The sequence below is a fragment of the Pan paniscus genome, chromosome 4, assembly GCF_029289425.2.
Source record: "Pan paniscus chromosome 4, NHGRI_mPanPan1-v2.0_pri, whole genome shotgun sequence".
Classification (NCBI taxonomy): Eukaryota; Metazoa; Chordata; class Mammalia; order Primates; family Hominidae; genus Pan; species Pan paniscus.
This window is the reverse complement of record NC_073253.2, coordinates 165155150-165173142: the sequence shown is the minus strand read 5'-3', so window position 1 is coordinate 165173142 and position 17993 is coordinate 165155150. Positions and strand designations below refer to the sequence as shown.

The window sequence follows — 17993 nt, the reverse complement described above, 5'->3', positions numbered from 1 at the left end:
AGCAGGGTTGAATTAGATGATGTATCAGTTAAGGATGCAACAGAAATCTGACTACCATGACTAAACTGAAGCTTTAATTTTCTTGTTTAACAAGAAGCCAAAAGATGGCCAGTCCAGACCTGCTCCTTCATTCTCAGAATGTAAGTTTTGTCCTCATGGCTTTAAGATGGCTACTGCCCCTCCAGCCATATTGTCCTTTTCCAGAAAGAAAGAGAGGGGAGGGCTGTGGGCAAAAATGCGTTTTGTTCATTCAATCTGTCCTCTCCTTGCCTCTTTTTTGTCTTGTTTTGTTTTTAATTGGAAAAAAATACTTTCCTGTAGCCCTAACAGGTATGTTTCTGCTGATTCTCATGGGACAGACTTGGGACACGTGGCTGTTAACTGCTACAAGGCATTGTTAATTGAGCAAATTGCAATCCTAAAACACTGAATCCTGGGTTCAGGTAGCCAGGAACAAGAGAAGCCTGGTTCTTCAGCTCTTTCTTGCCCTTCTAATAAATACCTTCTCTGATTAAGGCAGCTGCAGTCAATGCCTCTTTTTTGCAACCAACCCTCAACCCCTGACAGATGTATCTTTTAATTGCATTAATTCACCCTACAGGTTTTTGCTAACAGCAGGGAGTCTGTGATGCTTCAGAGCAAACACTCTAGCTAAGGTGCTTGACCAGTTTCTGCCTCTAACCCACTACATGATCTTGTACAAACCCCTTCTCTATGGACTTCAGTTTCCTCATTAGTAAAATAGTGAATTGGACCAGATCAGTTGCTTCCAACTGTTCTCTGCAGTGCTCAGGGCTTCCCCCTAGAAAACCCTCTGCAAGAGAAGTTCAAGAGCAGCTTGTTATAATGGGCTCTGGGTCTCCCACCTCACTTCAATTACAATAGTTCTGCTTTCATCCAATTTACTTATTAAGCATGAGAATTTTTTTATTGGTCCTCAGCTAAAAATAAATGTTTGAAAAATGCTGGACAATATGATCTTTGAAGGGCCCTTCCAGCTCTGATGTTCTGTGATTCTAAGCAGGTGGAATATTTGGTAACATCTTTTCATTCATCAGCATAATTGGGAGTGCAGGAATGCCTGCCAAAACATAATCTATATCTACATAAAATCTTCTGTGTGCAAAACAATGGCAATGAAGGACACTCAGAAAAGAGCAGGCCATGTGGAAGGACTTGAAACAAACAAAGCACAGATCCCTGTTTTGCACTTCTGGCAGTGCCTGGGGTGTCGAGCTGGGGAAGGAAGCCCGCCACAGCTTTCTCCAGCCTCTGCTGTTGTACAGCAACGAATGCAAACTTGGAAGTGAACTGAATCTGGGTCCATCATGTGTTGAGCACATCTGATGTTTTGAAAACTTTCAATTAGTTTTCATTAGTATTCATAAATTGGAAAATACATTGAAAAACCCAGTCTCCTGGCTTCTTTTGAAAAACTGAAAGGTATGACAACATTGGGATTGCATTTCAGTAGGACAGCTATTAACTGGAGAGGAACAGTGACTGTCTTTTTTCTCTGCATGGGCATGTCAGCTTCACTTTGCTGCAGGCCCCTACTCCTTCTCATATTCCTGACCCTGAGGCCAGGTGCCGGCTGTCATGTGGGCCTGTGCTTGCACCATGTTCCCCCATTCCCCTACCATTGCAAAGCAATGGTAAATGAAACATCAATTATTTCCTATATCCCAGTCCTTACCCAGAGTGGAGAAACAAAAGATAGACTGAGAAAGACATGCCTTTCTAGAAAAACAGGGTAGAGATGGCACCCCCTTCTCCCAGGGGATATTTGGCAATGTCTGGAGACCTTTTTGGTTGTCATAACTAGGGAGGGTGCTACTGGCATCTTAGAGGGCAGAGGCCAGGGAGAACAGAAACATTAGGTTCCATCCTGATGGGGCAAGGATGACAATAATGGTTAAAACTCTGATGTGGGTGTGGTGGCCTCCATGGCTCCACTTGCCCCAGCTTGTGCTCTGATGACCCTCATAAGCCCCCTGTGAGGGTGCTTATTTCCCCAACTTAGGCCTGGTGATGCTAGGCCTCACAGCCTGTAAATGTCAGAGCAAGGCCCAAAGCAAAGATGTGGCAGTCTGTTCTGGGCTTGGGTCCTTGGCTCTGCCGGGCTTTGTGAACCAACCTGCAACCTCCGTGTTATCCAGCATGTACTTCTCTTAGCTCGAGTCTGATGCTATCAGCAACCACGGAACACAGACTGATCATCTATCCACTGCTCTATGCTTCCCCCACAGTGGATAGAACTCGCTGGAAGGGGCATGCAACTGCTGCCTAAAAAACCCATGGGAACTGGCAGATAATAAGAGGTCTGGGGAAGCAAGAAGCATAGTCTGAAGAGGGAACAAAAATTAAATCCAAGAGATGGGCACAAGTTAGTACTTCTAAGAAAGTCAATAACCACACCCAGGGCAGAGCAATTTAGAATCAGAGAGTCAAGGAGGGACAGAAAAATAAAAAATTCATTACTGTTCGTTCATCCATCCATCCATCCATCCATCCATCCATCCATCCATTCATCCATCCTTTCAGCACATATTTATAGAGGAGGATTCAGGCCATGAGCAAGGTTTATGGCCCCTGTCCTTGTGGAATCAAAACCACACTTGGAGGCTTCCAGCTGTTTGATTTCAAGCAAGTTACTTCCTTTTCTGAGTTTCCTGATCAGTAAAAGGATGGGGGAACAATTCCATCTTACAGGAAGTGATGTGAAGATTAAATATAATCTTCTTAGCATGGGCCTGACTCAGACTCTCAATAAATGTCTCCTTCGTTCCACCTCTCCCTCCACAGGTATCATTCAGGTAATCACACAGAATTCCTGCAGCTCCCTGAGGCAGAGACAGCTTCTGGGGTCACTTTTCAGCTAAAAAGACCCTCTCATCTTTCAGAGAGCCAATTCTCCTCATGAGGTTGGAGTATGTTTTGTGGACCACACTATACAGGATGCAGAATGACCCTCCAATCAGCAGCAAGCATCCGTGTCATGTGTGAGCACGTGAGTTCCCATGACAGTCCTGGTCCCTCTTATAAATTTCCATTTGGATCTGTAACCCATTGGGGGCATCAAGCAGAAGCATATTCACAGCTTCTTGCAGGGCTGGGGGTAGAAGTGGGTATGGGGACCCCCTCTTATTCAGAGTATAATCAGGCACTTATTAGGAACTGGGGTACACACAGTAATGAACTGTTATTTCATGCTCCCACTGCTAAAACCCCTGTGGCCCTCCAACAGATGGTCTTTAAGAAGGAGTTTGGTGCATGCAGATGTGAGTATCTGGATGTGTGTGCCTACTCACCAAGCTTGTACCACATATCACGGATGGAGAAGCCAATTAGTCGTCTCATGTCCCCATACCTAGGAGGAACAAAAACCTCTGCTTCAGGCACCATCTCAGAGGATCTCATGGACCTCCCCCTCTTCAGGAAATCCAAAAATGCAACCTACTTATTCAGGATTTTGTTGTACTTGGCGTGTGAGAACTGCTCCAGCTGCAGAGAATCCTGGGTGATAAAAGCCACTGCCAGATGAAAATAGTTGTTCCACAGCTGTAAATGAAAGAGCAGAGAACAGTTATGGAGAGGGTCTGAAGTGGGAAGGCATAAGCGCTGGGTAGTGTGAATAATTTATGAAGATGGCAGAAGACAGAGGCAGAACCAGTTTAATTGTGCCCACTGCAATTTTCTAACTGGCACTGACTCTGAAATTAACATCCTGGCCAAAGTGAGGACAATGGATGGATTTCTCTAGGCGCTACCACGTCCACTCTCAGACAACAGGATTTGGGAGAGGAGGAGAATTTTAGTTTTTTTTTGTTTTGTTTTGTTTTTTGTTTTTTGTTTTTTTTGTCCTTGTGCTTTGTTCTGTTTTTTGAAAGACAAATAACTTGCCCTAGCTGGGTGCTGTGGAGAGCTGGTTCTTGCCCTGGAATTAGAGGGTGACGAAGGGTAAGATAGTTCAGGGATTCACAGACTCTCTGGAAGTCCTCCCTAATTCACCTGACAGCTTGGAGGACCAACCTGCAATCCATTCTGTCTTAAAATATTTTGCCTTTACTTTCCCCTTAGTTGAATGGTTTCAAAGTGTGGTTGCCAGATCAGCAGCAGCACCTGGGAACTTGCTAGAGATACAAATTCTCTGGCCCCTGCCCAGACCTACTGAATCAACCTCTGGGGGTGGGACCTAGAAATCTGCAGGTTAATAAGCAGTCAGGTGATTCTGATGCACGTTTCAGTTACAGCCCCTGCTGGCCCAGCTGAGATGCAGGCTTGTAAGGATTTTTGCATGTACCTGATATGTTGGTGCTAACCCACTCCACCAGCTTGCAGTGAAATCGAGCAGGTAAAGGGGTCAGCACATGGTGACTGCTCAAAAGATTAGCCACACTGATGGCAATATTGATACAGGCTACAGAACCAGAGATATTATAGGTCCAAACCATGGATCTACAATCCATGGATTCATCATGGAGCCTCGTTAAACCTGTCTGCAAAACTGAGGTGACTCTGGTACCCACTGCAGAAAGCTGTGATAAAAATGACACAAAATGATGTGTTTAAAGACATGAATCACAGTAAGACCTCAAAAATCCTTGCTAGCCTTATTGCTGTTGTGCTTTTCCTTATTCCAGTGGTTTCTTTGGTACCAAAGCCAGTGATACAGCCTAGGGTTTTGGTGCTCAAGGGCAATTGTTGCAAGATGCCAAGGTCCTGCAAGGAGCATGTGGGAGACAGTTTTGCTGAACAAAGCCCACTCACTTTAGGCCCCTCTCAACAGTGTATGTAGCAAGAGGATAGGCAACATTAGCCAGAGAAATCATACTGCCATTGAGACCTTCATCCTTAACTCAAAGACGTTCATTCGTGTTTGCAGATGGCCAAGACTATGAAAGAGGCAACTCTTCCACTGATAACATAACATCATCATTGCTGCCCAGAGTATGACTTTCAAATCGGTTTGCGGTTCCAGTCTTTGAAAGAAGCAAAACAAGCACTCTAATTTTACTATAGGCCAGGAACTTTCTCATACATCTTCCTTTCATCTCTCAACACTTGACAGCTCTTATTCCTCTATTATAGATGAGGAGACTGAAGCTTGGAGAGGTTAAGTATTTTGCGTAAGTCTCTCGTCTTGATATATACACAGCAGAGCTAAGATCTGCACCCAGACCTTCTGATTGACATTCGGGGTTCTTTTAACACACCATGGTCAGTATTCAGCTGGGGATGCATTTAACAAATATTTCTGGAACATCTGCTAGGTGCCCTGGCATTGCCACAGTGTGGTGACAGAGCAGCAGTTACACAGACAGTGATCCCTGGCCTCATGCAGTTTACATTTTGTTGAGTGAATGCTTTTTTCTTTACTTGGACCTTTATCACCCAGGGCCCAAAAAAAGAAACTGCTCTAGGGATGCAGTTAAGTGGCCTCTTGGCTCATGGCCCCCTTAAACTCAGCTCTCCATGCAGAGACCAGAAGAACCTTTTAAAACACATCAGATCATTCGAGACCATCCTGACCAACATGGTAAAACCCCATCTCTACTAAAAATACAAAAATTAGCTGGGCATGGTGGCACACACCTGTAATCCCAGCTACTCAGGAGACTGAGGCAGGAGAATCACTTGAACCCAGGAGGCGGAGGCTGCAGTGAGCTGAGATCACGCCACTGCACTCCAGCCTGGGAGACAGAATGAGACTCCATCTCAAAACAAAAACAAAAACACATCAGATCATGCCACTCCCTTCCTCAAAGTCCTCCAAAGGTTCTTGTAACATTTGGAATCAAATCTCCTTGTTTCCGTAGCAACGTTGCTTATGTAAACACATGTGGCAGGTTGGGTCTCCTGTCCACATCCCCTCAGACTGCCTTTCCTCCCGGCATCCCAGTGACTTAGCAGTTTCTCCAGGACTTTGCTTTGAAAATGTGCAGCTTTGGTCTGCTTATGTCCGGAGCTTACACCTTCTCACATTTAAGATGGGAATTTGAAACAACAAGCCAGGGCAAGAGAAAACCGTGGCCACAGGACATGGAAATGAGTGTTTCCATGAAAGTGAGAAATCTCTGATTTTAGGGGATAGCAAAAGAGTAATTAAGGTACATGGGAAATAGGTATCCAACAAAGCAAGTCAATTTACAATTACTTGTGAGAATAATTTCAGAAATGCCCCCAACACATAAGACACGTCAAATATGGTTGAGCCTCTTGCCAGTATCTATTCTACCCTGAATAAATCCATCGAAAAAGCATTTTCTCTGTCATCCCATTCCTGATTTTCTTTTTTTAAAAAAAAATCTGAGATATAATTTATATACCATAAAATTCACTTTTAAGTGTATGATTTAGTGTTTAGTATATTCACAAGGGGTTCAACCATTACCATTGTCTAATTTTGGAACATTTTCATCACGCCAAAAGAAACCCTCTACCCGTAAGAGTCAGTCCCTCTTCTCCCCACCAACACCTTCCCCTACCCTGTCCCTGGAACCTATACAAGCATGAGGCATCCACCACAGGCTTGGCACACACCGAGCACTCAGTAAATGCAGTGGTGGTGTTGATGGTAGCACTGGGTGTAGAGTATTTGTATGCCCTGTCTTCTCCAACTGTAAGCTCCACAAGTACCCAAATCCTGTCTAGCATTTCATTGTATCCCTAATGCCATGCTCAGCACAATGACTTGAATACAGCTGGGTTCCAGAAAATATTTGTTTATCAATTGCTATATTGTCACAGAAATTCTTCAAAAGATCCCAGATTTTTCTGTCTGCCCTGCTACAAACTGCCTGGAAACTGTGAATACTAATGTACTGTCTGTCTCTGTGGATTTGCCTATTTCGACAGTTCATATAAGTGACATCATAAAATATGTGACCTTTCACGTATGATTTCTTATACTTAGTGTAATGCTTTCAAGTTTCACCCATGTTGTAGTATGGATCAGTACTTCATTTTTTTATCGTTGAATAATATTCTATCATATGGATATACTCATTTTGATTATCTATTCATCCACTGATGGTCATTTGGGTTGTTTCCAGTCTTTGACTATTATGAGTCATAGCATTGATGCTATGCTGCTATGAACATTTTTGTACAAATCTCTGTGTGGACATACGTTTCAATTCTCATGGAGTGGACCTGGTTTTGTTTTGGTTTTGGCTTCCATTCTGGAAGACCTTTATGAGCCATGAGGCCGTAGCTGTGCCTCATCTTCTTAGTGGATCATAAATGGCACATCCAAGTACCTCACCCACAGCCCCTGCCCAGTTTTGGCCATAGGGCTCTGTGGGAATGACTTCTGGAACTCAGAGGAGGTTGTCACAGTATGTGGCTCTGTGCAGCGCTCTTAGAGGTGAGCAGTGGTCACAACTAGATATTGCTGAATACTTATAAGGCCTGTGCCCCAAGCCTTTCTTCACTCTTGTTCCCAAAGAATCAGATCCAAATGAACCCACCTGGCTTTTAAAGTCTCATACAATTTCCATGGTCTCCAGTGCTGTCTCCTTCAACAACTGCCCACCTAGGTGGCCTGGTCTGCTCAGACTCCACGGAGATCACAGGAGCATTTTGGTCTCCATGGCTTCACTCACTGTGGTTCTCATACCTGCAGGGACTGTGTCCTATTCTTACATCCAAGCTGGGTTCAAGACCCGCTTCCTTCATGAAGCCTTCCTAGACTGCAGGGCATATTGGGTCTGCCTGATCACTTCCTGATTTGAGGAGCACTTATTGTGTGCAACCATGGATGTTAGTCCACTGTTCTGCACCTGGCCTTGTGCTCCATTTGTTTCTCATGACAGCACTGTCTGGTAGTCAAGAGCACATGTGTCAGTGTCTTGCAGACCAGGGTGTGAAAACCAGTTCTATTGCTTATTAGCTGGGTTGCCTTTGGCTAGTGACTTGACCTTTCTGAGCCTCATTCTCCTCACTTGTAAAATACCCAACATAATGGTACCTACCATAAAGGACTGTTGTAATTACTGGATCAATAATTTGAGAACGAGGCATCCACTACAGGCTTGACACCAAGTGCTCGGTAAATGGAATGGTGGTGTTGATGGTAGCATTGGTTGTGGAGTATTTGTAAGCCCTGTCTTCTCCAATTGTAAGCTCCACAAGTACCAAGATTTTGTTTCCCATTTATTTGTATCTCTAATTCCATGCTCAGCACAATGACTCGAAAACAGCTGGGCTCCTGAGAATATTTATTTATCTATTGCCGTATTGTCAGAGAAATTCTTCAAAGGGTCCCAGATTTTTCTTTCTGCCCTGCTAGAAACTGCCTGGTGATATTTCTACTAAGTGCCTAGCTCAGCTGACTAGGGGAAGCTACAGTGTGTCTTTAGCAAAATTCACAGGTCTCTTTGCCCTGGGGAAGAGATGAGGTGATTTCCGATTGGGAATTTAATATTTTGAAATTATAGGACAATAGAGAGTTAGAACTGGAATAAATTTAAGTGTCATCTGTTCTGACTACCATATTGCACAGAGGTAAACAGTAAAGTCCAGATAAGGTAAAAGACCACCCAAAGTCATACTGCTAGTGGGTGTAATGAGAATTTAGTTACTTTTAATTAACTCTCAAAAAATTATAAAAGCAATATACACACATAGTTAAAAAAATAAATGATAGAAAAGATTAAATGGGAGAAAGTTATCTTCCATCCTACCTTGGATCCAAGTCTAATTCCTCAGAAGAAAATGTTAACAATTCCTTGGATAGCCTTTCAGAATTTTTTTATGCATAAACAAATGTATGTACAGACATCTTTTTTAAAAGTCTGCTGCACTTGGCTTTTTTCTCTTACCAATATATCTTGCAAATGTTTCTATATTAGCATATACAGATTGCTTCATTCTCTTTTTATTGCTACATTGTATTCTATGAGGATGTACTTTAATTTTAACCAAATTCCCTATTTATAGACATTTAGCTTGATTCCAATTTTTTTTTTCTTCGCTAGCAACAGTGCTGTAATCAACGCCCTTATTTAAACATCTTTATGCATGGGAAACTACATTTGTAGTATACATTCCTAGAACCGGAATTTCTAAGACACAGGGTCTATGCATGTTTAGTTGTTGTTTGTTTTTTGTCTTTGTTTGTTTTTATAGATACTGTCAGGTTGCCTTCCAGGGTTTCAGTTCAATGACCAGTTCCATTATCATGGACAAGGTACCCTACCTTTCTGAGTCTCAGTAACTTCATCTAGAAAATGAGGACAATAGTATCTAAAGGGTATGGTTGTAAGGACTAAATGAGGAAATCACTGGCTAGCAAACTCTCAGTCTTGCAAAAGCCTTCTCCATTCATCCAAGCAAAGTAGATTCACCCATCATTCACCCATATTATACCCTGTTCACAACATCTATGTCATATTTTAAACAAAATTAATTTATTTTCTGTCTCCTCTACTGGCTGTCAGCATCAAGCAAGCAAGAACCTTCTTTTTAAATTCACTCTTGTTTACACAGTATCGCACATCATGTCTGAGCCAGCACGTGCTTGGGAAATTATTTTTTGAATGAGTTCATTAATGAACCAAGCACACTGCATGCATTCTGGTTAAATCCTCCCTAAAAAAAAATATGAGATTTGTATAATTATTCTCCCCATTTTAGAGATCAGGAAACTGAGGCCCAGAGAGGTTCAATATCTTGCCCGACATCACAGAGCTACAAAATGGTGAAGGTGGCATCTGAATCCAGTTTATCTGACTCCAGGACTTGCATTCTTCACCACCCTGCTCTTCTGCTGAAATCGCTCTTCTCCTTTCTCAGTGTCCTTTCAGCTTTGTTGTTGGTTAAGGTTGTCACTGGTCCATCCGATGTTTATAAAGACTATAGTCTTTATAGCAGAGAGATCCAGGATTTTTTAATCAGAATCAGGATTCTTTCTCAGTGACCTTGAATCATTATTTATCCCAAATTTCAATAAAAAAAATTAACCAGCACACAGTGGTGCTGAAATGCAGTCAGCCTGCCCTCCTCTGCAGAGCAGAGGCACAGCTGTCATGATCACTCTGGGGATGCTTCTGATTTGGGGAGTGGAAGGTCCCAGGTGTGGACTCAGGTGAGAAATATCAGACAAGAGAATGTCTGGGGCCTAAAAGCTGAAGCAGGCAGGGCTGGGGAAACTGCACCCAAGCATGTTCCCACCGTTCTGCCTGGTGGAACCAACCATCCCACCATGAGTCCCCCTGTGGTGGCGCTATGGGCAGTTGCAAGGCTTTGATGACTGCTCCCTCTGTATGTGTCTCTCCCTCGCCTGTTTTTGGCATCACTGTTTACATTTCCCATTATAAAGACCAAGGTGGCCCTCATGCCTCTAATAATGGCTAGAAATAGTCTAGAAGTTTTTCATTTCACAGGATATCAAAACTGGTTCCCAGGATAGGCTGGTAATCCAAAAATGCCTCAAGGCCTAGGCAGAAATGGCCACACCTAGAGCCAATTAGAGCATCCCCAAGGAGAGAGAATGATCTCAATACCAAACACAGTGCTGCCTAACACAGAGTCTTTCTGGAGCCCAAGTATAATCTCTGATTCCAGGGCCAATCAGAGATTTCAACATGGAGAGTCTCATCTTCCAGCCAATCATCTCAGCGCTCTCTATCCCAGTGCCAGTAAGAACTAGAAAGGGCAGAGAGTGCTTCTGGATCTAAATAGAGCTGTCTCCTGGAATCCAGAGGCACCCGGTTCCTAAGAAACAGCAGAAGAGTGAAAAGAGGATGTGCTTTGCAGACAGGCCTGGGGTTGAATCGCAGCAGCCCCATTTATTGGTTAGATGACCTTTAACAGAAAAGTCAATCAATTCTCTGAAGCTCAGTTTATTCACCAGTGAAATGGGTATATCACAACCTGACAAGATTATGATGAGAATCAAAATTTTCTAAGTAGATGCCCAATAAAGTTAGTCACCCTCTTCAAAAGCCTGGATGCTGGAAGATGGATTTGTACAGCCTTCTATCAAGATTCCAAGATCCTTGAGGGTAGGGCAGTGTTCTTTGCTTCTGAGTTCCTTGAAGCATGTTGCAATAGTCTGGGCCCATAAGAATTGCTCTTAAACAAAAATACCTGCTGATTTGAATTTGAAATCCTCTCTTGGTCTTCCCTGACCACATGAACTGATGCAGACACCAAGGACCAGCATCCTGAATAGGGCCTGGAATGCAAGTGATCTTAGCCGCAACCAGAAAACACCATTTTTATAATTCCCAGTTCTTGTCACCTACAGAGTGGCAGTCACCAAGCTTCTTACTTTCTGCCCTTTGAATCACAAAACCACAGTTCTGGGAAAGATATTAGGGATAATCTCATTGCACCTGCTGCTCCTCTGGTCAGTGGCTGCCAAGACAGGCAGCAGTCAGTGATGGATGCTGTTCCTGCTGATATTAAATGCATAATTAATGAGCCCGTAAGAAGGAGACAAGGCGTGTTCCAGGCAGGGTACAGAGAACAAATCCATTCTTACACAGGGGGAGGAAGAGGTAGGAGAACAAAGATAAGGTTGGAAAATGATCCTGTTCTTGGGTACTTTTCAATAAATAGCTATGGAAGCCTCATTAGGAAAAGAGACTTACTTTATTTTGTAAAGTTGGCCACTCTTCTGTTTTACAGAATCTCGTGGGTGTGACAGCCCCAGGCAATGTTGTGGTGACCAGAAAGAGGCCTCCTGTCCTGTTTATCAAGGACTGACATGCATTCCCAGCCCTGACACATTTAGGGGCATGATCATCATAATCATTATCCAAATAATAAAATTACTATTATTATAATGAGCTAACACTTACTAAATGGCTGCTATGTTCCCAGCACTGTTCTAAATGCTTTACGTGAATTCACTTAATCCTCACAACAATCCAATGATATAGCTGCTATTAGTATCCTGATTTAATATTGAGGAAACTGAGGCACATAGAGATGAAGTAATTTGTCTGAAGTCACTCAGCTTGCAAGCCCGTACTTCTCATGTATGAAACCCTCAATCTCTGAGCATCTCTCAAATACAGATTTTCTTTCAGGAAAACAGGATATAAACCTAAAGGAATGCCCTGAAGGACTGAAGTTGAGCTTTTCTTGGAAAATATCCATCTAAGAGCATGGAAAAGAGTGAAGTCAGGAAAGCAAGTTTGAGGCGTAATTGCCGATACCCACGGAAAGAGATGAACAAACTAGCTCGCAGTTATATGGACCAAACCCTGTCACCTCTGGCCCCTAGGTATGGTGTTCCAAGTTGCCCCTCCCAAAAAGCAGAAACTTCCCTAAACATACCCGTGACCAGAGCCTGCAGGCCTCTCAGCCACATTTGGAAGGGAATCAAATATCTCTCCTAATTCAAACCAGCTAAAGAGATATGCTTTGTTCCCGTGTCGAAGATTTATAATGCCAGGAGAAACTCTCACCCAGACCCGGTCAGGCAGTCAACCCACTGCAAGGGTGAAAGTCTATATCAGGCACGTGGCTGTAGTCATCTAGGTGGGCTTTGGTGTCAGCCACCACTGAGTTCTGGTCCCAACTTTGCATTGATGTGCTCGGTGACACCATGCTATCTCCTTATTATCTCTGAGTCTTACTTCCTGCCTCCTTAGAGCAGAAAAAATATTAGTAATAGTGGCCGACTTGTAGGGTGGCTGTAAAGACTGCAAAAGATAATGCCCTTAAAGTGCTTCTCGTGAGATCTGGCATGTATTAACCATCAGAAAATGGCAGCTACTCATTTTATTATCGCTCTCATTGTCACTCAGTTGCCTGATTTGAATGCAAGGTAGTTCAAGAGACTCTTGTTCAAAGATCCTGTTCATCCTCTCAGCAAATACTCATCTACTCATAGGCTGGTGCTCTCAGCAGGGTGAATCTCACAGGCCTCAGCCCAGACATCACCTCCTCAAGGAGACCTACTATTTGCCAGGTACAGAGCATAGAGTTGTTGTGTGTTCAAGGTCTTTATACTCACGAGGCTTAAGTTCTATGGGAGGAAAGAGAAAATACACACGTAGACAAGAAAGATGAGTTCTAATGATATTTAGTGCCATGAAGAGACTCCAGGAAGCCACATGGTTTTGCATAATGACTGTGGAGTGAGTGGGGGTGATCCTCAGGGAGGAGTCAGGAGGGGAGGCCTCTTTAAGGAGGAAGTATTTGAACAGAAACTTATGGGACCTTACAAGTGGATTCTCCCAGCAAGCCCTTCATCACATTCCAGTTCTGGAAAAACCCTATGAAGTAGAAAGGGTAGTTGTTGCATTTTACAGATGACTCACTTGAGGCACGGATACAGTCCAGGCCTTGCCTGAAGTTGCTCAGCTTCTGAGAGGCGAAAGCCCAGAGAGGAACTGAACAACTTATATGAGCAAGGGAAAAACATCATCATTCCAGTTCATGAGCTCAGTGCCTCCTACCCCCTAAGCCCCCACTGGAAGAGATACTAGGGATCGGAGACTTCCCTGGAGGGGATCCTTTTGTGGGGGGCCTTCCCTCACACATCTCCAGGCAGAGGAAGCAATCAGACTTTCCCACAGAGTTTGTGCTTCTTGGGCCTGGACCTGGGGCAGGTGTGTCATTCTGTTTGCCCCAGGCACATACTTTTAGGACCCTGAATCTCTTAGAGGTCCCAGTTCTTGGCTGAGCACTAAAAATGACTTTCGAAGGAATCAGGAAACCACAAAGTTGTACTGGAGAATTTGATTGTAAATCATTTTTCATTGTCAATGACTGGCTGCCCTTTTGGTTCCAGAGAATAGAAAAGTAAAAAAAAGGTGATACATTTTTAAAAGGTGGTACAGACTCTGACAATGAATGAATGCAAATCTCCTTGTTAATATAAGAGGCCATTATACAGTCACATTTGCATATGATGATCAGTTGATGACTATTTAATCAAGGCCCTGGTTGAAAGTCTGATAATTTTCTCCCCAGCCATAACCCCCTGTGGGAATCCCTGGAGAGACTGGGACAGCTTCTGTGGCCTTTGGGATGTGTCTGATGGAGCAATCAGCCCAGGATGTCAGAGACGCCCTGGGCAGCTCCAAGGGTAGCTCTGGTGGCTTATACTCACCTGGAACTCAAAGTTCGTGTGTTCTAGGAACTTCTGGTTCATGGTTTCTGCAAACTTGTTGATAGCTCTCAGGAAGACCCTGGAAGAGGGCAGAAAATTACCAGACTGTCTGAGCATGATCCCTTAAGTTCCTTCGTCCTTATGCCAGACTAAAATTCCCTTACCCTCTTTGGAGAGAGGCTCAAAGGCCAAATTACTGATTTAGAGAGGTCAGCTAATGCAGATTAACAACTATTCACACTCTAGACCCGGGGCTGTTTGCCTTGCAAGAACTCAATAACTGTTCAACTTCTTTTTGAAAATTTGCATTGTCTTATGTTTAAGATATTACAAGCTTATGGAAGAAAATTCATGCTATCCAGAAAAGATCTAAAGAGAAATCACCCCCCCCATCCCCAAACAAACAAATAAACAACCTGCTACCACATCGTATCACCTAACGAAAACTGTCATCCACGTTTTGATGAACATAATTTCAAGGGTCTCCCTACATGTATATACATGAATGATATTTTCAGGGTATCATTTTGATAAATGGGGCTAAACAACAAATGCTGTTTCACAGCCTGTCGTTTTTACTCAACAATAAATTGTGTGCTTCTTTCAGGCCAATGAATGTAGATATATATCATCCTTTTTAATCACTGAAGAGCATTCCACTGTATGGATGTATCACAGTTTGTTTAATCCATTTCTTATTGATGGATCTTTTTGGTTTTTTTCTCAGTTTTTTCTGTAATAAACAGTGCTCCAGTGATCACTCTTCTCTGTATATCAAATACCTCCTATATATACCCCTTCTCCACTGTTCTCCTCCAAGTAATAATACTGTTCAAATGGGCCGGGTGCGGTGGCTTGTGCCTGTAATCTCAGCACTTTGGGAGGCTAAGATGGGTGGATCACTTGAGGTCTGGAGTTCAAGACCAGCCTGACCATCGTGGTGAAACCCTATCTCTACTAAAAATACAAAAATTAGCCGGGCGTTGTGGTGCACGCCAGTAATCCCAGCTACTTGGGAAGCTGAGGCATGAGGATCCCTTGAACCCAGGAGGTGGAGGTTGCAGAAATCTGAGATCATGACACTGCACTCCAGCCTGGGCAATATGTGAGAGTCTCTCTCAAAAAAAAATAAAAAAATAAAAAATAACAATACTGGTCAAATGTCACGCATGTTTAACATTTTGGTACTTGTCAATTTGCATTTCTCCTTAAGTGTCTTCCTCTCCATGTTGTTCTCTCCTTCCTCCTTGCCAAGCCCTTCTGACTGGTCTTGCAGCCTCCAGTCTCTTCATCCTGAAAATCTCCTTCCCCTAAAGCAGCTCCATTATATCAGTCACTGACTTCATGGCTCTCCACTGCTTACAGGGTGAGTCCAAGCTCTTTCTCTGGACAGTATCTCCCCTCATGATGGGACCCCAACCTTCTTTTCTATGCTTATTTCTTGCTAGTACCCTGTGTTTCTGGTATTTCCCAAATCCCTCTCTATGTTCTTTCTTTGTGTAGAATGTCCCTTGCCTTCTCATCTCTGAAAGTCAGGATTCTTCATGGTCATTATCCTTCATGGTCCAGATCGAGAGCCTTCTTCATTTAGTTTTCCACCATCCCACCAGCCTTAAGTGACTGAGACCACCCCCATTCTCTGAGGTTATTTCTGGCACCCCTCCTATGAGCACACTTTATATCCAGCTGTCTGTGTGCAGCCGCATCTCTAATTTCAGACTATGAGCTTCTGCAAGGAAGGGTCTGCTGCACCCATGTGTACCCCAAGGGATCCTCATTGCAACTCCCTTTCCCAACGTTCATCATGGTCTAGGATGATTTACTTGTATGACTCAGTAACATCTCTCTCCTTTGGTAGATTCTACTCTTCTGGGAATCACAGACTCCCTCTATGCTCTCACATACTCCCCAGTCCACATGACTTTAACTCCTAAATTTGTATATCCATCCAGGCCTCTCCCCTAAAACCAGCTTGCACTCCAGCTCTGTGATCTATACCCATACTTGAGTAACTTTTAGGCATCTCAAACTTACATGTCAAAAACTAAACTCTGGCCACCTGCCCTCCCTACACCCACCCTGAAATACTGCTTTCTGTAGTCTTCCCAACTAAGTTAAGGACAATTCTATTCTTCCAATTGCTCAGAGTGGGGGGAAAAAAGGAAACAATTTTGGTAACGTCCTTGACTATGTCTTTCTCTCATACCCTACACCTGGACTTTACAGAACACATTTGTATATAAGAAGTGTCCCCTCCCAGGGAACAAGAAGGTTGGGTTATTTACACCTTAGCTGTAGCCCCTCACTGATTGAAAGTTGCTCCAATGAGCAGGAAGTCCCTGGTACTTCTGGCCTGTCCTGCAGGTATGCTGAGCACTCTGTAGCCAGACAAAGCCCAGGGAAAGAAAGAAGTAGGAAAGCCTCACTGAAGCTGCCAGTGGATTTTGGGTGGTCCAAGAGTCGGTGGGTGGAGTATCTGCAGCATTTGCTACATCAGGCACTGCAGGGCCAGGTGTTCATTAAAATACTTTCATGACTGTTGAACACAGAAGACTGTGTATCCTGGCACTGGAATCACAGGATTTGGACACACACACACACACACACACACACACACACACACAAATGGATGTGATTTCTGGCTTTGTTACTCTCCAGCTGTGTGGAATTGAAGCATGTTAATATAACCCCTGAAGTTTCAGTCTCCTCCCTTGTGAAATAGCAGTAATGTAACCTTTTTCACAGGGTCACTAGCTGAGGTGGCTTCAGACCCCTCTGGACTGCTTCATTCTTCTAAAGGCAAGAGCCAGACAACAGGGCAGACAGAGGACAGGGATCAGTCCGCAGACAGTTTTGAGGCAGGCAGCACCATACAAAAACAGAAATAAAAATCCCACAAAATCTGCCACCCCATCAGGCTGTCACAAAGTGAGATTTCTTTGGTTTTGTTAGTCTGTTATTCACCAATATGTCTTTGAAACAACATTGTATTTTGTGTTCTCTCCTTAAAGATTAGTTATCTGATCCCCCAGATGGAAATGCATTGAGTGGCTGTCACATTATATGTAAACATCTCAGAAACTTGAATACAATACCAAAGAGGGGGCTTTCACACATTCTCAGCACCAACAAAGCTATCAGTCATTCCAGTAACAGTCATTATTTTGGTTGTCAGCTGAAACTTGTCTCCAGCCTCAAAGGCCAGCCTAATGACCGCGAATTGATTTGCCCCTGTGCTGATGATGGGGATTAGTAGCAGGTAAATCAAAGTTCCTCCCTTTCTCTAGAGTCTTTCATAGCCACACACTGGAAATCAGAATATCACTTAACTTTGAGTGCCCATGTTTGGGTTTGGAAAAGTAAGGCATTTTTCTCATTTTTTCTTGTTTTTTTTTAAAAACAGTAATTGGCCGGGCACGGTGGCTCACGCCTATAATCCCAGCACTTTGGGAGGCCGAGATGGGTGGATCATGAGGTCAGGAGTTCGAGACTAGCCTGGCCAACATGGTGAAACCCCGTTTCTACTAAAAATACAAAAATTAGCTGGGCGTGGTGGCGAGTGCCTGTAATCCCAGCTACTTGGGAGGCTGAGGCAGGAGAATTGCTTCAACCAGGGAGTTGGAGGTTGCAGTGAGCCTAGATCACACCACTGCACTCTAGCCTGGCAACAGAGCGAGACTCCGTCTCAAAACAACAACAATAATTGTACTTAAAGCCTAAGCACTCATATGGTAAAGTGGGTTAGGACGAAAACACACTCAACTCTATTACTCTCAACAATGAACCTGAATTGTTGAAAACAAAGTTCGTTATCAGATCTCAACCTAGCACTTGCTGTGTCTCGTCTGTGTTGCTTAGTGGCTGTATAGGACGAAGAACAATCCCAACCATGGTTTTCAACTGCCTGCCAGGCTCCATG

At 43.6% G+C, this 17993-nt stretch overlaps 1 protein-coding gene across 1 annotated transcript in view; it reads right to left on the bottom strand.

The window, feature by feature from the left end:
- DOCK2 (dedicator of cytokinesis 2) overlaps positions 1-17993 on the bottom strand; it is a 446463-nt gene that overhangs the window by 71405 nt on the left and 357065 nt on the right. Inside the window, exons 30-32 of the mRNA XM_003810916.4 lie at positions 14075-14153; positions 3461-3561; positions 3312-3370 (exon numbers count right to left, since the gene is read on the bottom strand). Coding sequence (XP_003810964.1) covers positions 3312-3370; positions 3461-3561; positions 14075-14153 — 239 coding nt within the window. The remainder of the gene's footprint in view (positions 1-3311; positions 3371-3460; positions 3562-14074; positions 14154-17993) is intronic.